Raw genomic sequence first — 27,067 nt, 5'->3', positions numbered from 1 at the left:
CAGTTAACAGGAGAAGCCCAGTTTGTGTGCATGTCAAYGTACTGGAGAAAGATGAGGGCATGATATTGAAGTAAATTGCAAGGAGCAATCTGGAGCACAGATACCACTCGTTTGCTGGCAAGGGGCAAGTGTTGGGACAAGAACTACAGCTCCTAATCYTGTCTGTAATGCTCACAAAGTAACAGACATTCAGTACATGTGTATTACTCAGATGCCAACACAGCAGCCTCCATGGTTCCTTGATTGTTTGCATTATAATCTCCATATGTATGAACGAGACAAATTAGGTTGCCATTTATTTGTTCATTATCTATTATTTTGATTAATGGAATTCTTGTTCTCAGAATAACTATTTAAAAATAACATTTGCAATAATGAGGACTGAACTATTAATCACGATCTTTAGAAGAAACTCTGCMAGGAACTGGGGCAAGACATTTCATATGAACAAATGTCATAAATAGGACTCCTAACAGACAGTACTAAAATGTTGAATGCAAGAAAACCCAAACCAGCCAAACTCAGAAACCAATACTTTAAGTAACTTTTTAATGGGTTAGGTTTYTTTGCCTCCTCCCTTTCTCTGTGAAGTTGCTTTAGGACAAGCAGAGCTATARTGTTGCTGGACTATAAAAACATTATAGGTAACAGATGTCCCCAAGCTCCTTTACAATGCACATATACACAGTGTTTTCTTGATGGTTCTTTCCAATCTATCTATCCTCCAATTCTGCTATTCACGTTTATGCTATTTCAAATATTGAATGCTGCAAGAAGTATTGCAAAATACTCATAGTGGAAAAAATTTAGATTTATAGACCCCTGAATGAAGGTGCTTTACTCCTGTCACACAGTAGGTACAGGACCTACTGCACACCCCACTTCTTAGTGAACTAGGCGTAAGAACTGYGCTGTGCAGAGCTGTTTCACAAAAAAGGCTGATCAGTGCCTTCTGGCATGAGGAAAGCTTCAGCCAAAGATATTCATGATAACAACAATTCTTTTCCCTGTGCAGTAGCTTCTGATTGATTTTCTGTGAATAAATGGGTGTTTTTCTGAAGAAGACAAAGACTGGAGTTTTGGGGGGCTCTCCTTGTTTCACTCACACAGAAGATGGAGAACTTGGTGTCTCTATCTACAGTGCTGCAAATATGCTTCATATGTATGAACATTCAATGAGAGAGAGCTCTCCTCATTGCTAACCAGTCAATCATGCCTTTGGAACATCCAGTTTCTTGTCCCTTGAAATTTTTAGAGTGTATTGATTGGCACCRGTAAGAGCATAAACTACAGTCCTAAAGTGGGCCAAGTTTTTATACTGCTTTAAACACACAGAAGGAGAAGTCAAACGCACGACGTGTGCATTAGAAACTGCTACCACCGCTGTGAAAAAGTGGGCTCCAGACTGACTCCTGCCCTGCTGGGAATTGGGCTTCTGGCTGCAGTGCTGGAGCATCAGGMAGTGTCTCTGAAATGACCCCAAGCTTTAGGAGAGCCTTGCTCGGAGATATGCGCAGCGGCTCTGAGACACACGTGGTTGCAGGGCCCCTTCTGAAGGGGAGCCAGCTTTTGTCTTGTYGTGTATATGCAATCGGAGTGTGCTCCCCGAATTCATGCCTACCAAATCGTGTCTCTGGATGTGTATTCCAAATTAAGATACATATTCATTGTGGATAAGAAAGTTTAATTATGTATATACTGGGATATTTAGCATTTATAAAAATATTCAGAATATTCAATATGTTTAATATGGCAGCTTTTCAAGAGAATCTAYATGACTTAGCACAGATTGTATTGACTTGGGGTATGTAATGAGCATTTTTTGTCCTTTAGATAAAGAAGAATAGGAAATGTTATAAAGTTCATGGGAMATTAATTTTATGCAAAAATGTCATTTTGGTGGCTTTTTTTTTAAGCATTCAGAAATGCTTTTAATGAAATACTTATTTCAGRTAGAAATAAGAAACGACAGCAAATAATGTTATGAATGAGCATCTTATTTCCTACATTTTATTTGTATTTCCTTGGCACTGAAAACAAAGCATGAAACACAGCCCAGTGCTAATATGAGCAAAACCATGTTTCTTCTTTTTTACACACTCTTATAGGTGACCTCCTTTTCAGTGATTCTGAACACCTGCCCCTCCTGTTGGTGGCTCACCAGCCTAAAATAGGGTTCCTATTTAAACACCTAAATATAGATTTAGCTGGTTCATTTTTGAAAAAGCCTGGCTGTAGGCCCTATTTTTAACACATAGAATTAGAATTATCCTGCAATAAAACTGCTATACAGTGCAGCACTGTTGCAAGCTACCATGCTGGGGGATTTGAAAAACCCTACCTAACATTGTTTCATAAAGGAAACCTTTAGAGATGATCTTCTGGCTGCCTASAGAAGGCAATGGGGGAACCGTGAAATACTAATGTTAATATTTTTACTCTTTAGCAGACTACTCAAGGGAAGATATTTTACCTGTGAGRTGGAAATATTATGTAAAGTGAATCATTTCCACTTGACATCAAAAAAAACCCTCTTTCCTTCTGAAACTGCTGTACAYGGTAACTATTGTTTCTTGCTCGGAGCATGTGCATGGCACTTCTGTAACTTGAACTGACTTTACACCATAAACTCTCACGAATAGATCTGTCCCCAATTAAGAAATGAAATGAAGACATGGAGTGACAACGTTTAAAGTGGGAAATGGTAATGTTAACGGAATGCTGCAGGCACCGTTCTCAGTGAGAGCTCATTTCTGYGCTTCTGAAGGCCCCTACAGCTGCATGTGGAAATGAGAGTGTTCCCTCTGTCACGCCCAGGGACTGTGCAGGTGGAATCTTCTGGGGGAGCACGATGCCTGCCTGCGACGAGAGCCAGCAAAACGCAGACAACTGAGTAATCCCACCCGACACAAACACTGACAAATTGAGACAAAGGCTGGTACTGAGGAGCRAACAACACAAAGGGAACTATCTCCTGCAGAAGTGAACACACCACATCTTCTGGGCAAGAAATACTGACGAGATGAAGAGATTCAAGAAGCTAATCCCTGCTCAGTGTTCTGCTGCATTGAGAGATGGTGTAGTCTAATCAGAGGCTTTGAAGGCAGACTGGCAGATAGCAAGAGCAAGCTACCTTTGCCATGGAAGAAGTTAGTCAATAGATTCTGGCATGATAGTAGTTTACAAATCAAGATTATGAGTCAATTTATTGCGCAGTAATATAATCCAAATTACAAAAGGAGTCCAGATGTAATCTGAGCTGCCACATTTCCTTTTGGATATAYACTGGCATTTCAGAATTTTCTGGAAATGTATTTCCAACTTTGACCTTATATTGTCTTCTAGAAGAAGAAAAAAGCCCAGATGCCTTCAGAATGTGATCTCAACTACACACGAGAGAAAACCAGGAGCATGAAAAGATGAAAGAGCATTTTAAAAGCTGTTTAGCTTTACTAAATCTACCTTATTGAATTGATGAGAACCAAAGACTAGCTGATGAGTTGGCAGAGCTTCAGTGTTTCACTGTCACATTTACTGTGTCTGTGTCTGTCCTTCACTCTGATACTGAGAGGAGTCCTTGCACARTTTTATCAGATAATCATCACAAGGGGGACAACTACAGCGTAACTGCTGCTACTGTCCCAGCAAAGCAAATCAAACGTTGCCCACAACAACAACAGAAGAGCTATGCCATCTTGAAAATTCTGTGAGAATTGCTGGCCACTCCTATGGCTTGATGTYAATTCAGATGCTCCTATGACAAGAGGCTGAGCTCCCACACAGCCTTTGGGCCAGAAAGATGCAAGTACAAAGAGAAGGTGCTGAGAGACTCCACKAAGGGTGCAGCATATGACCTAGGCAATGTGGTGGTGCTCAGTGAGAATGTTTACTGAGCAAGTGGAAACCAATTCCTAAACTTYATGAAGTTGGGAGTAGCATGGAGATGCATTTTCTAAGCATGGCTGAAAACATCTGCAATAGTTTAGTAACAGACTAAGGACGAGTAAGAGACTTAGGAGRACTGGGACTGCTATAGTGAACATTAAACTAAAAATGACAATGAAAGAAATGTGAATGATGCTGGAGGCAGCTTCACAATGGAAGAGAAGTGCYCATGAGAAGGTGTGTTCTGAAATCCACCTGACAAGCTGCAAATGGCATGGGAAGGTCCAGGCTATGACACTAGTCTCCAAAGACWTAAGATAAATGAAACAAATTCAGTTTAATGATTTTCTGTGTAACGGCTTTGTCATGTATAATTCAGAGCTCTGAGAAGTGTTTGTTAAGACAGKAAAACTGTACACTAGAAACAGGATAGCACACTAAAAGAGTCCACAGAAACTGATGGATGAGAGCTTTTCAAAGGCCAGATGCTAGATATCAGGGTACATATACTACTCAGAAAAATACAGACTAAATGTTAATTGTGTGGTTGCTAAAAGAGAACATGTTAATTTWAAAATCAAATTTCCAGGAGTACTTTATGTACTATCTCACAATTACACGTTAAAGGACATTACAGAGTAACCTATTCCACCAAGTCCCCAGTAARCCAGTAACATGTTTATTTAAATACTAACTACATGCTTTACAATTAACTGACTCTCTATATATCAGATTCTGATAAAATGCCTAAAAATTTTAAGAGCTGAAAATTAAGCAATACCATTATTATTTATAAATGTTATAAAACAGTCAGTGCTTTAGTGATGAGTATCACTGTGCAATTTTTTTCCCAGCTAACACATTAAAAACCAAACACCCAATTAATTGTAAAACATACTTGTTTTGGGGCATCTGCGGAGGTGGTGTGAACTTCAGTACCTCGGAGTCCATTAGACTCAAATACCACTGTGGGAACAAGGGGGCTTGTTAACAGATGAACATTCAAGCTTCGTTAGTGTGTGTACATTATTTGAGACCATTACAGATTAACCACGTTCAAAAAAAGACACCAGCTCCTAGCCTGTGGCCGGAAAATACCAATTTACCGTAACACTTACTGTAAGAGAGTGTGCTAATGGCAGCCTAGGGCCACTGCCCTTTTTAATTCAGACTTCAGCGCTGAAGAAAGCAATCACTGACAACATTAATTATCAGTGTATGTGTAAAGGGACCCTCTTCTTGCATTACTTACCATTTGGCTTCTGTCATTTTGCATCAGACTGGCTTATGTATGCATCATTCACACTTTTGAGGAAGAACCCGCTACTCTCACTGTCTCATGCAATGCTCAAGAGGTCTCACGACACCGGTGGCTTCTGCCTCAACCACAGACCGTGTCAGGTTAAAAATGGCTGGCAGGGATTTCCCATTTTAGGGCTRACCAGTCTGAGGAAAAATCTCATTTCCCACAAAAATGTTCCTGTCAACAGCAACGATGAGGCAAAACAAAGCCTTATGTTGCGCTGAAAGGGGTACTTTGATTTCAATTTGTGCTGGTGGCAACAGAATTCATTAGCATATTCATTTCTGAGTACCCTACTCTCTAATTAAAATAAAACATTTGCAAACAGACTTATCTTAAATGCATTGCAATTTTATGGAGTTCGGGCAGGGATCAGGTAAGCAATATTTGGAGAACAAGAGCAATAGTCGTAAAAATAAAAAACCTGTCWATTAGATTTAGGTACCGGAATTACTTAAGTTAACGTGGTACACGAAATGTAATTCTTGGCATTTTGTTAGCTGAATCTGAAAGCAGGCAAGTGGGGATGGAAGAAAGAATGAGTGTAGAGAGGTACCTGCGTGGGACCTCTGATGAGTCCTGAGGTGGCTGGGCTGGGTAAAGCATTTTCCACATTCTCTGCAGACACAGTCTCCTTGGCGTGTTTGTGTCCTGAGCATCCCTGTAGTCAGGAGAAAGGGAGGGAAGGAGGGAGGAGGGGGTGGAGGAGGGGGGAGAGGAGAGAGGAAAGTTGAGAAGAAAACATTATGCCAGAAGAAAACATCATTAGTATGTCTAATGTGTCATTATGTGAGGCTACCTTCAGGCCCTGGATGACAACTGTCAGCCTTCATCTAGGCACCAGCTGACAGGCCAGGCACACACAGGACTGCAAGAATGCATAAATTACATTGAATTAAAAAATGCTCCCCATGATGTGCCCGCACCAGGACTGGCATGTCAGGTGTGCGCTTTTCAGAGCAGCTGGATCCACTTCTCAGCCATCACCCAGCTTTGTCAAGCAGTACATCAGGCAAATCAAAGTGACTCCAGCGTGGCGGAGACAAGTCACATGGATAATAGGAAGTGAGTAGGACCAGAGCCCGACTGTCCCCCCCAGGCGGCAATACCTCAGAGACAAATGCAGAGCGAGCGGAGCCATCGCAGACTGATCAAACCTTTCGCCCCTGCCTACCTGCCTGCCGGTGCTGCTTTGACCCCAGACCTCTGAGGCACAGACGAAAGACATCTGTGAATGAAAGTGTCATTCCGGACATTTTGAGCTGGTAGCAGCACAGCAGCCTTCCCCCAGTCCTGGGTAAACATGTTTTCTAGGCCATTAGCATTTGTGGAAAACCGCTCAAACCTCTCCTTTTTCTCCAAAGGTCAGTTTACAGCATCTGACTTAAAGGGCTGGTCTTTGTCTTTTTGCTGCTGATCAAAAAAGACACATTTGACTTTTATTGGGCTTTTTTATTATTAAAAAAAAAATGTTTGAACATCATCTTTTCTATTTTGGTAAAACACCCTCTTCRGAAGAAAAGAGTTGATGTTTCCATTTACCACTGGAATACTTTGGCTTTTAAAGAAATTCTGAGAGGGATGTCAACAGAAGTGAAGTTTCAGCTTTTCTTTCATATCCCACCTCGTTACAGCATTTTAAAAGAATAAAATTGTGAACAAAAAAGTGGCAACAAAAAACCTTCATAGGACTGAAAAATCAACTGCAGGATGCCAGAGGATTCATTCAAAATATGGATGCTGCATTGGAAAAATGAATGGAGAAGACAGYTGCCATCTACTCTGCTGGTATGGCACCAAACATCCTGGGATGGTTTTCACCAGACCATATAGTGCAAAGGAATGTCTTGCCGCAGAAAAAACCTCCTAACTCCCCACTCACAGAATTCAGACATTGTTTGTCTTTTTATAACAGCACCTCCTGCAGATGGCAGCACAGTCTGCATAATGCACCTGAACACTCGCTTGCAAAACCAAGTATCTGGCAGCCAAACACAAGATCATGATTTGGGGGAAAATCCAGATCAGATCCAGATCATGTACACCCACACACACATTAAAAAAAAAAAAATCACGTAAGTGTCCTGAGTATCAATGAGAAACCTTACTGAACTATACTGGGACGGATTTGCCTTGTAAGGCAGTCAAGACTAAAGCAGGATTTCTGAGCTGTTAGAAGTATTTTTCCCTCACTGGCCAGAACTGTAGCTTCAAGCTGGAAAGCAAAGCTGATGGAAGTGTGCTGAGGAACCAGCTGTGGCATTTGCAGGAGTRCCATGCTGACAGGCAGGGACTGGCAGAGCAGCTCTGTGAAGCCCAGGAGAGCTGGGTCCCTCTGACACCTCTGGAAAGACACTTAATGCCTCTATAACCCACATCTCCTCTGTCAAAGGGGAATACACCTATCACAAACCATCACAAATTTTATCCAACAGCCTTCAAGGAAGCACTGCTCCCACCTGACTCGTGCGTGAGGGAAAGTTGATGATGCTGTTCTAAGCAGAAACACTGAGGGTGATTTAAGACTTCCACMTAACCCCTCCCTAGTATTCACTTTACAGGAGCTATTCCAAAAACAGGTGGTGAAAATGGATCGCTTCCAGGTGTATTTGCCATTGTTGTAGCACCATAAGGCTTTTGGTAGCTCAGAGCTCAGAGCCAAGGCATGGCTGCAGCAATACCCCCATTGTCATCACTCAGGTTATCCTCCACGAGAACAAAGGAGGGTGGATGGCTACAGGTGTTCACAAATTAAGGTAATGAACAYGACTGCATGAATGGAAGCTCCTGTGAAATCCATGCTCAAAGCTGGTCTCAAAGGAGCCCTGGAGAAAGAGTGCATCTGCTGCCATAACCCGCTCGTTCCTTATGTGTAAATGCCATGAATAAAATAAATAACCACTATTAAATATAACAATAAGGTTCTCTACAAGCGGTTGGGAAGATCGGGCAGTGTGGAACAAACCCAGCCTAAGCACAGCAAGCTTTGTGTTTGCAGCTGTATCACAACAGTACACACAACTCTCTTTCAAGGATACACTGGAACAAACACAGATGTAAACRAAAGGATCCCAAAAATAAGTGCAGYCAYCCTAAAGGAAGCTTGAACACTGTACTACCACACACTAAAATAGCCTAGTCTGATCCAAGATGACATCATATACCAAAAAACCCCAAGTATAGTCTATTGGGAATGTTCAGCTGAGGGGAAAAAACATGACAAACAGTATACCTAAGTGAGATTTTTGGTTGTCCCCTATGTCATGATTGCCATATTCACATTACGGTATTAAGGCTAAACTGGATGATRCATACTGACTCAGAGGACTCAGCCYATYTAGAGCCAAATGTTATTTCAGACAAAGTTCAATTACCCTGCTCTGTTTGCAGTTGGTAGGATCTCGCTCCTTTTGCCTGAAGCAGCTTTTTATTTGAGTGCTATGAAAAACAGCCATCATGCCAATTGGTTTGGAGAAACATCAACAACCTGGAAGTTGTATCTAAAATGAAGACAAGCTACATTAAAAAAAAGGCTTCAAATTCTGAAAACTTGATTGCTGTAAAACACTTGGAATTGAAAGAAGACATTTCAAAGCAAAGATGGGCACTAAATAACTTCCAGTTAAAGTGTCTCTAGAAATCACTGTCCAGAAAAAACATTTTGGCAATAAAATGCCTCTTTTAAAAGCAGGTACATAGAGACCTCTTTAAAAACCCTGCCCCTTTTTTACTTTGTTCCGAAAGTCATCATGAATTTTCTGGTCCTTGCCTTCACTAAGTCATCTTCTATTTCCTCGCTTTTACTGTTTTTCTCTATCCCTCCTAACATGGCTGGGAGCTCACTGGATCAGTAAGATTTCTCTGAGCAGGCTGACACAATGTAATATTAAATAACATCAAGAAGGGCACCCAGCTGAAGGTACCCCGAGTTGGTGGTGGAACAATTAAYTGGCACTTAGAGAAGGAAGTGGGGAGGGAGAAACTTGAGACAACAATGCACTGGGACGGCAAAAGCAAAGCCAGCTGAACAAAAAAGGAGCACTGAAACTGCAGTTTTATAAACTAAGAATGTCCTCCTCTGCCTCCTTAACAAAAATCAGGAGCCTGATGTCRGTTACAATCATCAGGCAGCCCCTAAGCACCTGCAAAATGATCTGCTCAATAAACAACTGTCCGCCCCTACAAGGCACCACCTTTGAAATGACTGAGCAGAACTGACAGTGGGGTGGCTGAAAGGTGCAACTCACTCATGCACCGTGTCAGACAGATTCTGCCTTCCTGTCTTCTCCAAAAGGCCCTTCCACCAAGACCTGACCTAGCCCTCCGGGTTCCTTCCTTGCCTCCACTTGCACACACCTTTGGGGCACTAGACCACAACTGTCCTTAAGACTACCAGMTTCCAAGTGTCCTGGATTTTGTACCACTCCCAAAAGCTCCATTTCACACGTGCTTTTGACAGAACAGAGAGCATTGTGTCAAGAGAGGACACCAGAACACCAGCCTGGAATTGTGTGCTCTTTTCATGTGGAGCTGATTTGTGTGACTTCTACAAAAAGAAGAGGGGTATAAAAAATGGGATGGTTTACAAATGGCTAGAGGTGAGACTATGGTTCCCACTCTTGTCCCCTACAGACACACACACACACATCTCGTGTAATCAATCATTGTGATTTTCAGTTTCCACTGAGACAAACTAATTCTGGCAGAACTCAGAAGTGTATGGTTTCAAATGCAAATATGTAAGTGTATTTTTTTTTACATGGCAGTTGAACTTTTTTAGTCCCTGAACTTTTAAACTGGCTATTTGCACAACTGATTCTTCTGCTTACATGAATTAGCAGGCACATGTTCAGCTCTACCTCTTTTTAATCATAAGCACACAAACAGATCAAAAGACTCATGTGAAAAATACCTAGCAGTCTTTGATAYGGACAAGGAAGATCTTACTACTTTTGTCAAGAAAGACACAGGACACTGACAAGTGATTATCCCTCTGTGTTGTTGTAAGATGTGTTTGCAGACAAAATTGAACAAAACCTCCAAAATAACATCACAGATAAGCCCCAGAGGATGTTTATTTTGCCTGAAGCAAAAAGATGATGATGTGTGCCAGCACCAGCATATCAGGGGGATCTTCCTGTGACAGCACATCTGTATAACTCTAGCCTGCTTGAAGCAAGAGGACAAARGAACAGCAGTACTCCAGGTGGAACCAGATACATTTAACCTGCGACAGAAATGTCACACAGTGCACAAGGGGGGATGCTGCAATGTTAAGAGAGCAGTAAACAAACCTATTCAAGCCTATCCAGCAATGATAAAAACAGTGAACTYGTATTCCTAACTGCCAAAAGCAGAGAAGGAAAAATCTGGGAAACAGCATGTCATGGCTTTGAACGAAGAAGGAACAAGCAGGCTGTGTCCTCAGCTACGGAAGGGCCTGGGAAAATCTTACCTGTGTGATCTAGGACAGGGCTGTTGGCACCACAGGTTTGGTACAGTGAAGCAAGGTCCTTTGGAATGTACGTTTTAAAGATATTTAAAATGTCCAAATGTTTCTCATGCCCATCAGCTCCCAGATCCTGTTTGCTGGAGTGTAAGGCCGGAGGARCTCCCACGGCGCTAGGCTGCGGCTGCAGCACCGGACTCGCTCGTGCTACGGCCGTGCAGTTTGCCAATGTCCTCATCTCACTGCCGGCCTTCCCRTGAGGCTCCCTCGGAGGCACGGGCGGCTCTTCGTGTTTCGGGTACTGCTCGCTTTTGCACAGAGGATGGTACTGCAGCGGAGGCGCGTATTTGGCCTTCATGGAGTTGGACGCACAGTGCTTACCTGGAGAGGCAAAACCACTACTTCCTTGGGGAACCGCGTACTTCTCCACTTGCTTGCTGTCGGTGGGCTGCGTGCTGGRCCTGGATATGACTGTCTGAGTAGGTGTTACGCTTCTGCCATAGCTTCCCATTTGCATAAGTTTGGAATTTGCTTCATATTTGCTTTTTTGTTGCGCTGCTATGCTGTATTGCTCCTGGGAGTGGTTTAACTTGGGCTGCCTGTACCCATCCATACCCGACAGGCGAGATCCGCAGTGGCTGAGGGTGTGGCCGTCCTTCGATGGATGCGTACTGCCGGACTTTGCTGTCATCCCGACAGAAAGAGAGCTGGGCTTGGAACCTGGCAACACACTTGGCACTTGAGTACGTGTAAATCTGGCAATGGGCAAAGGCTGGCATTCCTTACCACCCAGAACGGGAGGGGGGCCGGTGCGTCCGCTCCTTGCCAGAAACACCAGGTTGTTTTTAATACTCTTGAATCCATTCTGTTGAACCCAAGGGGGCACCATCGAGTTACAGCTGATTTTGTGCAAAATTCTTTTGTGCATCCACAGGACTTCGGGGTAGTAGGTCTTGTGACTGCAGAAAGGACACAGGTAGACAATTAAAGCAGCCTGCAAGGATGTATTCAGGTATTTATTGCATGAATTATCCCTTGTTGATTTTTCACTCAAATCGAGTGGAGCTACCTCTAGAGCTTCAGCACCTTTTTCTATCAGAGAATGTTCCCTGTGCAAGTCTAGCAAATTTTCTCTAGCACGACTAGCCTGCACTTCAAGTGACGTTTTCAAGTTCATGACCATGTCTGAAGATGTCTGGCCCACAGCCGAAGCAAAGCTAGCAATGTGACTGGAGCAAGGAAGTCCCTGGCTGTGRTGAAATACCGGCATCTTTATGTCAGCAGAACCTTGGTATTTGGAAAAGGGTTCCTTGATGACACTCTCCAGGGCTGACATCAGGGCAGGAATCTCTGGTTTAGATTCCCTGGCTTCATTTTCTCTGGTGTGGTGGCCTCCCAGCTTTGGGAGTTCATCCAACTGAGATGTTATCATTGGGGTTTCCTCCTCAGAGAAGTTGCAGTGGTATGGCTTTTCATCTGAATGGGACAAACAAAAAAACATCATTGTAGTTTCACACAGAAAAGAGCCCAAAAGACAGAGCAGAATTCAAGATTAGAATAATACTGCGAGAGAAAAAGGAAACTTTGGTACTAGTATTGTAATGATGTGCTACAGACTAAATGCACTGTATGAGCAAGAAAATCTTGAAATAACACACAACAGTTCAATTTACTTTCAAAGATGACTGCAGAGTCTGGATAAACTCTCTAATGCTGCATGTTCATGACATTTTGAAGAAAAAACAATTCAATAACATACCCATGTTAAAATTCTGGGACTGCGAGAAAAATAAACAAATCTGCAACCATTTAATGCTTTAACAAAAGCAAAGATAATGGAGCCAGATAAAACTGACCTAGTTAAAGGTCTGTCAGYGCTTCCATTACAAGCTCCTATTTTCAAAGGCTTTATAACTCAGCAATAAAAATTGGCTCCACATGGAAACCAACCATATAAGCAGGTATAGCATATAGAATAAACTGCCCACTTAAGAAGGACTTCTGCAGTGGCCAAGTATAAAAGATGAGTTATAGAGGACATAAATTCTGGATTTTCTGCCCTTTAATTTAAAGGAGATATTTTTCTTCTTCTTTTTTACTTTTTTTTTGTAATATGTGTTTATATTTGAGTCAAACTTTAGGAAAATTGTGTGGCTGTTCAATCCTCTGAAAGATAAGGAATGCAGTATTTCAGCCATTTAGATTACAGAATTCAAAACACACTTTCAATTTTCCTCATTTTCTTTTTCACTTCTCTGCTCTCCAGAGTWAATTTATCCACCTAGCATATGTCCTGGAAAGGGAACATACTGGGTAGTAATTAGAACTGTTTAGGGTGAAAGAGAAGAGTAGGATTTGTTTTGCTGGGAGCATGGCTACCTCTGCCTGCTCTCCCAACACCGACCTCTCAGAGCCGCTGATGAAGCCAATGAATCCCTTTAAATCAGTTCACAAATCAATTCCACAGAGATTTTCATCACAGCAGTAATGCTTACTGCACTGAATCCATTTAACATGTAACTGAATTGAATCATCTGACAAACTTTCAGTTTCAATTAACACGCAGTTAATGAGCCACTGCCAGGCAAGTGAAAGGAGACTGTGCTCCATCTGAAACGTCACCGGTTCGAGGTGATCACCCCATCCGTAGGAGGGCTGAGAAGGGGAAAGGAGTGAACTGCTCTGGAGCTGCATATCCTCTCACATCAGCTCAGCAAAGGCAGCCCTTCAGAAAACCGAGCGCCATTCGTTAGCGCAGGGCACTGCCACGGGCGTTATTCTGCACGGTGCAATGGAAGAACCGCGCTGTTGGCTGGAGCTGCTCTGCAAATAAAGTCTACTCAGCCTCACCTTCAATTCAAGCAAAAAAAATCTTAAGCTTTTATTTAATTCGAGGTAATTAGGTTAAAAATAGCCCATAGGTTTGCAGCCTTGCAGGATTGAATGCTCACTCTGCTAAGATCATTTTCCTTTCAAACTCTCCAAGGGAGCATATCTCAGGGAGAAATCCCCCACAACCCCAAAACTTGGTTTTCCTGTGTTGCAGGGGACAAGGTTTTGGGAAAGCACATGCCCAGCACTATTAGCCAAATTTACAGTTTGAAACAAAGACACTGCATGCAGCAGTGAAATCTGACACTGCACATCTGTGTTGTTTTCAAAGCRYATCTGTCAAAGCCCAAAATATTTGYKCTCTTAAATAAGATTTTTAAGGCTTCTCTTTATGATCCCAAGGAGTGTCTGCTTTGATCATTATAGTAAATAATAAAGCAAAGCAAAACCAAATTCTTTGGTTGCTGCAGTAGTCAGTGGAGAGAAAACCAACCTGCTGGCTATGCTGGGCAGGAGGGAGGTGGGAGACCACTGCCAACCCCATTTCAGGGATTGCAGAGCTGGAAGGCTCTTGGCCCACCTGTGCAGCCCTGATGAAGGGGGCATCAGCAGATACCTGCGACTCCCAGGCTCCTCTGAGTACCTGGATGTTTCCTTACTTGGTCAAAATCTATGTATCAAGCCATTTCAGCAAAGAGGACAAGGTCAAACAGGCTGTGAGAGGTGGCACATGTCAGATCTGGGCTTGGTCTTCAGGTCTGAACTGTTCAGTTTAGGTCTGTCCTTGGGGAGGGGAGGAGGAAGAGGGGGAGGAGGAAGAGGAGGAGGAGGAGAAAGCAGAGACACAGCCCACAGTACYTTGTGCCCCAATAAAGCCTGGGACAGCCACCTTTGAGGTGGCTACCCTATTTCCTAGTGCAGCCATGTAAGAAAAAGGGACTTTCTGGGTTGAAAATGTAACACAGAGMAGAAAAACAATGAAGGCATTTTTGAGGTGTATGTAGCCCTGCAGTTGCTCCACTGCCAGTGCATTAGACAAAAATTTGTAAGGCTATTACAAAACACAACCATAAGTTTCTAACATCTCTTTGCAGTGTCTCGCTGGATTCAATTCCCCTGATGCCTCACAGGAATAATAATGAACACATCAGGAATAATTTCAAGGTTAGATCAGGAGCCTCAACAGCAGTATTTGTGCTAATTTCTCAAGCTGTATTTAAAAAAAAAAAACCAAAACAAACAAACTCAAACAACAAATGAACAAACAAAAACCCAAATAAATAGAAACTCCCCACACCCCTACACTCCTTCCCAAAACTTGGACAGAAACCATTTTCACCTGTAGGCCAGCTCAGACTTCTTCATCAGTACAAAGCATGGCCTATGCTCTTCCCTAGCCCCTTCCTGCTCTCCACYAGGGATTCAACATTGCAGATCTCAACACCCAGACCACCACACACCATCCTTCCCATCACAGCAGGTAGTCCAGGCTGGGCAGTGAGCAGGTAACAAAAGCCAGGTGGAAGAGGGGRTGCAGGCAAGAACAAGAGAAGATGGTAAGCATACCCAAAAATATAGGTAAAGTCTTTTTTAGAAAAATAGATTAAATTTATTTCTGCCTGCTCCCAGCCACTTGCCCCAGCTGGAAAGGGGTACTAATAATCCTTTTAAATCACTGGTATAAAATATTGTTCCAACCAGCGTAGTGCAGGCATTACTGTCACCAGAAACTTCTGAAATTTTATTATGGCCAGGTCAAAGCAAAAAGCCATGAATGAGATGCCTTCTGCTTSATCTCCAGGGACTATAACTCATACTCCCCAATGAAAGAGTTCTTGCTCTCATGTTTTATCCTAGTCTCCATCATCTCCTTACATTTTGTCTCAATTCCTTTGTTTTTTTACCTCAAACAGCTGTTTATCCATTGTACTTTAGAGTGAGAAAGGTCCTTTTTTCCACAACCCTGAAGTGTTACAGCTTTTCTGTGTCACAGGTACCTCTGCTAAAGCAGAGCAATATTCCAAGGTGCCCAGCTAGGAGGTGGCTGCTGATGCCATCTCTGACTCCAATGTGGCCATATCTTCCAATACAACAGCATTGCAGGGAAGCAAAGCAGGAGAGTGTAAAACACTTAACTACATGAAAACCATGGCCTAGAAACAGGAACATTCAAAGATTTGAGCAGTTCCTCAGAAATACACCTGATGCCATCACTCAGTTACTCACATACACAGATAAAAGCAGCTCCCCTTCTCCCCACACACATATATCCATTTTCTCTCTTTTCCCCCCTCACATGCATAAACTCCATTTGTTTTCTTCCCAGCACTGTTCCTCCACAAAACCGAATTTCAGAACGAGCTGCACAGCTGTTTTAATTCATGAGGCTTCCTATAAAGTAAACCAGGCTACAAGGCTRAGGACAATGAAACCGTGATTTCTATTCAGAAGAGCAGAGCTGGCTAGAAATTGGCCCCTTTTCTGGCTAGTGTTACAGCACCAGGAGTCTAAGGAAAAGGAGCAGATGTGGTGTGTTTGATTTTCAGTAAACATTTGATAGTGATTTGCACTTTGAGATGAATACTGTGGCTTGATTTGAAAACCGACTGCAAATAAATCATGATAAAAGCAAAGGATAACATGGAAAGAAGGTGCAGTATTGCAAAGACCTGTATTAGGTCCTATTTCACTTGGTATTTTCTTTAATGTTCCAGAAGAGATTTTAGACAGCATGCTAACTTAATTCTCCAGGAAATATCACATTTGGAGGGGCTGCAAAAATAATGGGGACGAGGAAATAATGCACAGGGACTCAGAAAGAATAGAAATGCAGTCTGAAAATAATCAAATGAGATTCATTCTGGGGGAAAAAAAAAACAGGCTAAGACAAGTGAAGGGAAATGATCCAAAAAAATCCACGCAATGGGAAGGCAAAATCTGGGAAGAAGAAAAGTTGAAAATAGCAGATGTTACAATAGACTGCAAGTTAAATACGAGTGTATACTAGATGAAAGTTCTTCAGCTTAGCTTTCAGAAATAAAAGYACACATTACAGAAACAAAAATAAAACTACCCCTCTGAAGAAGACGTAATGGCCATGCTGGCCACACTGGGTTTTGAATGTACAAAATATATGAAAAACATACATAAAAAATGTATCGATATAAACATATACACACACCATAATAATGGCACTGAGCAAAAGCCCACAGCAAAGCATAATACAATGAGATCCTGCAGAAGAAAAAAGGCAAAAAGCAGTTTTTCAGCAGAAAATCTGGTCTTTCATCCTGTGAAAGGAAGGTTCAACAAAAACAGTCCATGCCCCTAGAATATCTGTGCRTATCTGCAAATACAGGCAAGTCAGGAGGAGTTGAGAGAATGGCCACAGAAAATAAAGACAAAGAGTTCCCCCACATGGCTGAGGGAAGACAGAAGGGTGACAGACCAACGTCTGCAGCCTCCCAGGAGTGCAAGCTCCAGAAGAATTATGTCATCCTCAGCACTGGAGTCTATCAACAACAATCACATACACTTGCACGCAGGAAAACTCATGATGAGCAGAAAAAAAAAAAAAAAAAAAAGATAATATGTATTTGCAGCTTGCTGAATAAATGTCAAGGGAAGAGGTGAAACACCACTTGGACTATAAAACCTGTATGAACAAAACATGAACTATCAACACATAAAAATCCATCTTTTTCATGGGGAAGCAGAAAGCATGACTTACTTCTCCCCTTCACTCTATCAGCACAGCAAAGCGAAACCCCACACAAGCCAGTRTGCACACACYGTAACTGTTYTAGAGAYGCATGCCAAAACTAACCTTCCTTTWGTATGAATTCCAGAYATGGTTTGCTCAGGAAAGGAGTCTTAGAGTATTCAAGTGAGCCAAAACACTCCTTAGCAGCAGGTTTATCCTCTGAGTATAGCTCAGGTTGTCCAAAGAGACCTGGTACCTATTTTTCAGAGGAGGATTTGTCTTACCCAAGCCATGCCCCMAGTTCTTGCTGCCTGTGGGTCAAGTTTTTTTTATTCCACACGCTGTCCGCCACCTGCCCTGCTTTCTGCTCCAGCTGTGCCCTCAGCAGATCCCCAACATGGGGGCAATGTGAGCATGAGGTGAGAGATAGCTCCTACAAACCCTCTTGGGTTTTCTTACAGCACAAGGCCATGTGCCACAATGAGATAGTGGGACGAGAAAATTACGCTGACAGAAGATAAAGATTCTCATCTGCRAAGTTCTTCTTGCCTCACATGATGTTAGGTATTATCAGGGGCTCCTACTCGCTCCCCAATAACTCAGAGACAGACTGGACTAGACTGGACCACTCRGTACCACAGGGTGGGGTAGGTGAGCAGGTAAGAGGGTGATACTGAAGGGTAGAAAGCACATAATCGACTAACACCCTGCTTTCTCTCCGACTAATTTTAGAATTGATGGTGAGTGGTTTTGGCTGAGGTTTGAGGTTTTTAACAGGGCAGAAACCCAACACAGCTCATGGTGCTGGCTGATACAGATGGTTTATCTGTCAGCCAGMACATCCTGTCCCACAGAGGCTTCCCTTCAGCTACACAAGGGGAAAAGGAGAGTAATCCCATCCCACACCACAACCCAGGAGCACATGGAAAGTGAGTCCAGGTGCCTCAAGAAGTCCTGCCTTTGTCTAGTCATGAGCAAGATGCTTCTGTTTATACTACACTGTTTTTTCTTAATCCTTTTGAGCTTTTTTTTTTCTGTTATTTTTTTTTGTGGCTGGTTGTTGGGTAGTGAGTTTTACACTTCCATGCAATGAGCTATATATTTCTAGCAACACCGTATACTTCCATCCTTAGCAAATAAACCCAGGCCATGGGTTTGACAAGCAGAAGCAGCAGCCCTTTGGTACCGGTTGAATTCATGGTCTCCCCACTCTCCTTTTCTACATCTAAACTTTAACTGTTCTTAAAATGATTTCTCATTGACTTTTTAATCTCATAGCAAATAATTTGAAGCCAAGGATGCATGATGGGAGCTGTTTACTTTCAACCAAGTATTTCTTGGGGAAAGATGCTGACTACAAAAACCCATGATCTCATAAGAAGAGAGATAAGAGCTGCTGTTTTGTATCCCTCTTTTTTGTGAGTCGGCCCAAGGTGAAAAAATTATTATCTGATGAAAAAAAGTTTAACTTTTTAAGGCACTGTACTGGTTTTGGCCAGGATGGGGTTAATTTTTTGCAAGARCTGGGAGGCATGGCCAGGACCCTAAAGTTATTTGATACCACCTCAGGTCATTGCTGGGTGGGGGGAAAGGGACACTCTCTCAATGACTAGAAGGGAGAWACCTGGAGACTGGAACTGTCTTGTACTTGTTTGTTGGTTGTTTTTTTTCCTATGTAAGTATTTTCTTTGTCTTATACCTCTTATTAATATTTTTGTGSRTATTGTTCCTTTTTTAAATCTCRTTTCTGTTTCCAGTAAATTGCTCATTTCAATGCATGATCTTTGCCTTTTGTGCTTTCAACAGGAGGAGGAGGAAGCAATGACAGTGTTAGCATGGCAGTGGCGGTACCAAATTGGAGAATAACATTCCTAAAACCCAACAGGCACCTTAAAGTAACAAAACCTARCTTTTATTAACACTACTTTCTTCCAAAACAGTACTACTGCTGTTGCCACAATGATTATATGACTAATGTTTCTTTATGTGTCTTTAATTCAATTTTTTTATTATCATGCCATATTTTAGCTGGTTTTCTTACATTTCCCCCCCAGGCTTTCCTTTATTCCTGAAACAACAATGTAATCATTTATTCCAATGTCCCATTTCCTTCATTTCACYAACTTTACCCTCTCCAATTTCTAACTTTACCTGCAAGTTACTTTTTACCCTCTCTGTCAAATGCTTCATCCTTCTGTGCCCAGAGAGTGCCAACAGCTGAAGGGCCCCATTGCATTGTTCATTTCCATTCCCCTGCAGAACTGGGGGACACTGCAAGGGACAAAAGCAGGACAGGCCAGCCAAGGCCACCCCTTCTAATGCTTCCCAGTCTCCATTTGACTAATCTCTCCAGGATCGTCCACTAGGACACCTGCTGCTTATGAAAACAAAATCCACAGAGCTCTTACAATCCAGACAGCAAAAAAACATGAATAGGCGACCATCAAACTTAATAAAGTTTGTACAGTTCTGGACTGCACATGTTGAGGTTTCTGAATCATCTGATATTATTAGTATTATTACCAGAGATACTGCATTAGTTTTGCATTTCAGAAAGAATCTGAAATGTCACCAAAGTGAGTGGAAAAAAGCACAAMAATTTTAGTTGATTGCATGTGAAACTTAACCTTTTAAGATGAATGAAATCTGAGTCTGAGAACAGCAACAGTACAGCACATAAAAGACCCCTTTCCACAAGGTWTTCCCCAGCTCAGTAAAATCACAAATTCCTCTGCACAGCAGAAATGCTTTAGAGTTATGTCACACTTCAAGATCACTTTTTCTCCCCAAAAGAAAAGGGAGGCCTGGAACCATCCGAACAGCTAAAGATGCAAATGCCAGCAAGGTTATTGGAATTTCAAGCACAATCAAGAGAATAGGCACCAACAAAGTAACTAAGGAACTCGGCTGTAAAGGTTATCAGGTCCAGAATCTCTCAGAGCCAAGTGCACATTGTTAGGTACAGAAAAAATAAGCCTGATAATTCACAGTGAACTTCTTCTCCGCAGCTACTTGCCGACAATGTTTTCTTGAAGAATATTTGGCTTTGTTGTTATCTAGGGTACTGATGCTACCAGCCTCCCAAAAGTCAACTGGTTGAAACAGCAGCTCCATGTGCAAATTATTCCAATACCCTCTTGCACAGTATCTTTTCATCACCCTCTGCTTCGAACCAGGGCACACCAGCTGCAAAAAACCTTTGTACTGAACCCCAAACACAAGCCCTCCTCTAGGGCAGGTGCTTTGGGACCCGTCTCCCAGGTATCAGCCCTTCCAGAGCCAACACKGAATTGGAGGTGACAGAAGGAAAGCATCCACAGCAGGGCATGYAATGAAGTGCAAATGTGGGTAAAATGGCTGCTGCTGGCATCCTGCCACAGACACGACATTTCCAGTGCTCACCACATTTCTCTGTACCTTCTCAGTGGCATYCTTTTGCTAAGTCTTTCTATGCATGGTACATAGGAATTCTGGGCAGTGGCAGAGCTAGTCATAATTTACCAGTCCTTTCACCTATGTATTTCTCACAGAGGTCTGTGAACATATTCTCTGCCCAGCAGCAGGCAAAAAGCCCCACAAAACAACATGTATTTATCTGCAGGTGAAGCTGTAGTTCCTGTTATCACAGCATTTCCAAGTGCCTTTTTCACCTTTCATCCACATTATATCGACCCAGGGGTAGTGAAGACTTCACTGGAGCTTTCACCATTTGAGAAGGTGTCTGCATCTGATCCCCATTCTGATGCCACAGCCTCCTCGCATCCCCAGCACAGCCCCTTCTGGGACTCGGGATCAGACTTCCCGGTCATGGCCCACAGCCCCTCTTTRCCCTCTGAGCTTCAAGGGCACCCCAATGTCCTCCCATCTCACAGAGGGCTGCTCTAGTCTGGATCCTGGAAAGTGGTGAGGGAACAGTAACTATTTACCTAAAAACTGTGKGTAAAATAAAGGGCCAGGGGAATACACATTTTCAGGGACTGCTTGCCAAAGTGAAACTCTACAACTTGGCATTGCCTTAAATGTTGCTGCTCGTAATACACTTAAAGAAAATTATGGGATATAAAACCSCTGGAATGCTCTGCAAAATTAGGAAGTGATTAGGCCAGATGATACYAATTTGACTCTTAACACAGCTATGTCGTAATTTCAGAGTTAACAGCAATACAGTAGAACTGGTCCAAAACCTAGGCAGAGTACCTCCAGTACGCTCTGTAGCTGCTGCACATTTCCCCGTGTGTGGCCCTGCCTGCGAAGTTTGGTGCAGGTAGATGGAGGAAAAAGAAAGCGTGTAAGACCATTAACACAGCAGGATATGTAATTAAATTTGAGAGGGTTGTATTTGGGCAAGGCCTGTTGTGGTTTTTTTGAGTATTGGATCTTTTCATTTAAGGCACAGGAACAGAAGCACAATTGGCTTTGATGCACCAAAAATACTTGCAGAGACAGAAAATTATGACTCAGATTTTTTTAAGCAAGTGACAGTTTGCCTGTACAATCCCTCCAAACATAGACCCAAACAGTTGTAAATCTTCCTGGAGACGTTCCCTTTCATTCCAACAGTCAGATTTGCCACAATGTCTGCTCCACAGCATCTTCTTGACCACCACCTGTTCATCTTCCTTCAAGTATATTAAGGAAAAAGGCTTTCCAGGCCAGGACTGTGGACTGGCAGCTATCCCATACAGCTTAACATTCCTCATCCAATATTTCATTTCTCCCATCATTTGTTAAGCACAGGCAGCGTACTGCCATACATCATAAAGCCCTTTGCTACAGCTACTCAGTCTAAAAACAAGAGGGTACAGCTGTGCTGTCGGCCAGCGTTCTGCAGAAATGTCTCAGCTACAGCCAGCAAGCCCAGCGTGGTAACTGAGGCAGCAGTCACAGAAATAAGGAGCTCTGCATGACCTAATTTACTTTGTTTCTCCTGCTGAAGGCCACACTACCATAGCTGGTGACTGCTCACAGACCTAAGGCACTGGAGAATCTGTAGATGTCCATCACATAAAATACAGGAGCACAGGACAGCAAGGGGAACTTAGATTACAAGTATTCCACAAAATTAAAGATTCAGAAGTTATACAGTACTTAAAAAATATGCTTTCTTGGGCTTATTGTTTTTCTGGCTTTCAGAGGAAAGAGGAMTTTGAAAAAAGAACAGGGAAGAAAACAGGATTGGAACAGGGAAAAGAAGAAAACCCTAATCAAACCCAAGACACAGGCTGGACAAACTAACTCTGATTCTATGACCACTGGAAACTGGCTGGAAACTGATGCCCGTGGTGAGGTGTGACATTAGGATCATAATGAGCACCATTAAGTGGTGCTGCAAATATGTGGCAGGAGAGATGGGGGATCAAGCCCTGTGGAGTTTCCTCATGGGAGAAGAAGGCCCCRTGCCCCATGCTGCTGAAGGACGGGAAGTTGATTTGAACAGCTCTGCTCTGGAATGACCAAAGGGAAGTGGGGCTCCCAAGGRGGATGCGACTGCACGCACAAGGGCAGCCTTTGGGTACAGACTCGCTACTGACACAGACTCTGGTGCTGAGCTGCACCAGAGGCACCATCCACATGACACAACCTGCAGCCCTGAGMCAGAGGCCTCAAGGGAAGAGGCTGGAGGGGTCACACACAGCTTTCCTGCAGGTGCCTCCAGCTCAGCAGCGGCAGCGTTTGCCCCTACTGACTGCACAGGACAAGGGCATTTGCAAGTTGGCTAATTACCAGGTAAGTAGCCTTCACCTTCCTTCCACTGTCCTCCCTTGAGGTAACAATCACAATGGAAAGCACTTCCAGAAAAGTAAATGGTCTTTCAGGCCTGGCTTGAAACCACWCTGTGACAGCCTTATGCAGATCACTAAAGACATCAGCCATTTACTGGTGACTTCCATAATCCCCTTGAAGAGCTAATAGACAAAGCAGGCTGCAACCCACCAGCACAGCAGCAGAAAGGGCAGCAGCTGTCTGCAGGCAAAATGAGCTCTAAAAGGGATTTGGAGCTTTAGCATCTTTCCTGACACTATTCCTTTTATCCTGAGAGGTAAATTTGATGGCTCACGAGAACACCAAAGTTCTGGGTTCACTTAYGTTCTTACTTTTTAAAGTCTTACTAATCTAAAAAATTAGTAAAGGGGAAAAAAAMCCCACTTTAGGGTGTCATTTAAAAGACAAAATAAATAAATACCATCATCTATTAAACTCTGGTGGAAGAGACAGAGGAAGTCTTCTGTTTGAGAAAGAAGTCAGATGAGAATCATCCCAGGGTGCATGATGTAACTCAGAAAGGTCACGAGACAAGGGTCTCAAACATATATTGAAAAAAAGAAGAACCATCTGTAAATATCTTTTAACAAATCTTTCAAATAACAGAAACTTTGTTATGCTAAAGGAGGATGGGGAAAAGAAATCAAATCCATCTGAGAAATGGCAATAGAAACGCATCACTTAAAATAAGCTTCATAGACAATGAAACAGTAATTCTGCACCTGTGAGCCATGATTATTTATATCACCCCCTCATTTTARTAACAGCTGCATGAAAATGCTAAAACATTATTAAATCTGAAACTAACTACAGCATGTAGCACATCGGAAGCTTCTCCACTTTCCAATTAGCACCAAGGCTTAAGCTTTAAAAACAGCAGAAGCAAAAGAAATGCTGAAAAACACTGCCACAGGCTGGCTTAATTTGGAATTTCTCCTTTTCAAAAGGATTAAAACCAGAAAGCCAAACAACCAAATACACACAACCAGAAGGGCAGGGAAATAATTCAGATTTATTTCCWTCCTCTCAGCATTCATTTTATTGCATTACTTACAAGTGAGAAGGTAAGTGTATTTATGGGCAAGTAAAAAACTTGGTTTGATAAAAAAGAGCTTTTATACACATACCTGCAGCACTTTGCAAACACTGCTTTGGACAAGGGGCTCCGTTAACCTCGCTGGCATCTCTCAACTCCACATTGAGAGCAATCCCCACATAGGACTAACAGAGGAAGATTTTAAAACATCAGGAATCAGTTATTTATGAGGTGYCCTTAAACAGAAATATGTCTGATGCTGGTCTGTTCAGACATGCAAACCTCGCAGGATGGAAGAGCACCTTGCTGGGAACAAGGAACAAGCTGCACTGGCTCCTGAGTGAGGGCTGTGGCTTGGTGTATTTTTGCAGGAAAAGGTACTGACACCTCTCTTCCTGAGGAGTTCAAGTGTTAATTATTCCCCGGTGTTCAGGACTTAGAAGGACCTGATTTTTTGGAAGCTCAGGAAGGCCATCTGCTTTCCCAGCAGCGCACAAAGGTCTGGTCAGAGCAACTCTACTGGGGAGGGGATGCACTGGGGAGGGATGAGGGGAACTAAGGTAACCAAACCACCCCCACTCCACTGCTGCAGCCATGGATCAACTGCAGGGCCTGTTTTTATGCACAGAACACTCCATAGGGAAAAAAAAGCCAGACTGAATTACTAATAAAGAAAGAGCTCCTCAGATCTCTTATATTGCTTGTCATTTATCCACACCTTTCTGCTACAAATGGCAGGACACCACCCATCCCAAACACAGTTGGTGCCTACAGACTGCTTCCAGACAGAAATAAAACTTGTCTAAAGAAGAATATGCTTTTAATTAATATGCAATTAATCTGGTTAATTAAGATTCTTAAATAGTCAAAAATCATACAGAAAAACAGGTGTTCACCCAGATTTTTACAAAGAGGGTGTATGTGTCTGTGTGTGTTCCCAGCGTCACCACATACAGAAGCACCTAGTACCACAACTACTCTGGCAAGGACACAGATTAGGCCAACGTCACGAAAATAAAAATGTTTTGAAAATCCTTCTCAGAGTAATTTTAAATCCATTCACTAAGAGGCATTTAATCCGCAACTTAATCCACCCGCACACCTGACTACACACAAGGCGCAGGTGATAACTAGTCCTTATGCACAGGTATTGATCACATCGAGCCGATTTCACCTTTAATTCCTTAATCAGAAGAAACACGCAGGCTCCAAAGAGACTTAAAACTGTTGTGAGGGAGGTTCCATAGCCGTGGAGCCACCCATCCCCGGGGAATTCAGTCATGCGCTCTCGGACCTACAGAGCTATAGTTCACCTTGGCACAGGTAACACGCTCCATTCAAATCCCAATTTAGGGAYTTCTTCCTGCCATGTGCAGCACATTTAGCTGCCTCCTGCCACCAACACCCTCACCGCAGCTCCCCAAAGAGCCCAGGCAACTCCATGGACAGGACATGGCCTGCAAGAAAGCGGTGGTATTTTCATTGTCACTAAGGACGCAGTTATTTTGCCCGCGTGCCGATGGCAGTCCCTGGCTCGGCAGCAAACAGGCACCGCGCAGCTGCGGGGTGCTGAGCCGGAGAGCAGGCCGGGCAAGAAGAGGAGGAGGAGGGAGGATGAGGAGGGAGGAGGGAGGGGAGGATGAGGAGGGAGGAGGAGGGAAGGGAAGGGAAGTGCGGCCGCTCCGGACATAGCCGCCAGGTGGCGCGGCCGCCCAGCGGATGATGCCGCTTCCCAAAGCCACCGCCACCGCCTCGAGTCGGGACCTGCTCCGGACGCTGCCCGAGCCTCCCGCTCCAAAACCTTACCCACGGCGCAGCAAACCCCCAGACAAAGAAAAAAAACAATCAGGTGGGGAAAAAAATAATAAAAAAAAAAGGAGTAAAAATACCCACCAAAAAAAAGGCGGGAGGTGGCAGTGGCCGTCCTGCTGCTGCTCGGGACCACGGGCTCGGCGCAGGCAGAAACCTCCTCCCCTCCAGGCCCACGCATCCCTCCCGCCACCATCAGCACCTGCGGCCTCAGCTCAGCCCCGGCACCAGGCAACCCTGACAAATCGGGGGAAAAAGAACAGTAAMATACTTTAAAATAAAACAAAAAGTCACCAAATAACACAAAATCAACAACAAAAAAGAACCCACAGAGGCATCCGCAGGTGACAGCAGCGCCACAGGGGACAGAGTTCATAATAGAGGCAGCCTTTGGAAGGATTCATYCTTGCTTCAGCATCCACTTGGGGCAGCCCCATCCCTGTCCTGAATTACACAGATCATGCAGCCACTGGCATCAGTGTGCGTGTCCACCACCACACTTCCAAAGGACACACAGAACCACTCTGCCATGCCCAAAGAGCCATGGGACCAGGAAGGGACAGCCAGCATYCCACAGCTCTTCCCATGATGTACCGTAAGAGTACATAATTCCCTTGAATTATTTAAAAAGKCCCTAACAAGCTAATGTAAGTTACTTTACAAGGAAGCACCATGTTTGCAGACAGTAGAAAGGCATCCATTTTAGGGGAAACCAAACCTCTTACAGAGATGTTTTGACTTTTGCTCACTGCTACTGCGTAGAAGAAACCCCGTCAAAACAGGCTGAAGTTTGGGTGGTCAGCAGCAGGATGAGGTAATGCCAACCTCATCCAAMATCCTCAACAGTTCTTTACAGACTGTCCTTCTTGATCATGGTAATCAGTTAGCCCACACGTTCCCCTCTGCAGGAAAGGATCACTTGAACTTTCCTAGCACAGCCACTGGGGAAAATACAGAAATACGGGAGAAGAAAATGCAAAGACCTCACAAATGAAAAGAACCTCTGCCTGCCAAGTGCTAATTGAGAGAACGTTTTTGCCAATTAAAAAAGTGGGAGAAGCTTCACTTAGAGCTAACACAAAAGTAAACTAATAAGCAGTAACTCGCACAAGAAAACAGGTTATCTCTAGAGATGGTAGCTGACATTTGCAACCAGGTCMGTTTTAAACTCCAGACTGCTGATTTGTGGTCACAGGAGGGCAAACGAAGATGTTACAACAGTACATCACTAAACTGGAAATACCTGGAGAGGGCACATGACTAAAAAACTTCAAATTTTGCCAGATA

The 27,067-nt window shown here is 43.3% G+C and overlaps 1 protein-coding gene across 3 annotated transcripts in view; it reads right to left on the bottom strand.

The window, feature by feature from the left end:
• The window catches only part of ZNF516 (zinc finger protein 516), a 98,027-nt gene that overhangs the window by 1,877 nt on the left and 69,083 nt on the right, over nt 1-27,067 (bottom strand). For all 3 annotated transcript variants that reach the window (XM_057366634.1, XM_057366635.1, XM_057366636.1), the window contains exons 3-5: nt 10,644-12,113; nt 5,745-5,849; nt 4,784-4,851 (exon numbers count right to left, since the gene is read on the bottom strand). In XM_057366634.1, coding sequence (XP_057222617.1) covers nt 4,784-4,851; nt 5,745-5,849; nt 10,644-12,113 — 1,643 coding nt within the window. The remainder of the gene's footprint in view (nt 1-4,783; nt 4,852-5,744; nt 5,850-10,643; nt 12,114-27,067) is intronic.

The sequence above is a fragment of the Malurus melanocephalus genome, unplaced genomic scaffold (genome assembly GCF_030028575.1).
Source record: "Malurus melanocephalus ecotype Western Australia unplaced genomic scaffold, MMel_1.1 scaffold_69, whole genome shotgun sequence".
In the NCBI taxonomy this organism is placed as follows: Eukaryota; Metazoa; Chordata; class Aves; order Passeriformes; family Maluridae; genus Malurus; species Malurus melanocephalus.
This window is presented reverse-complemented; position numbering and strand designations above follow the sequence as displayed.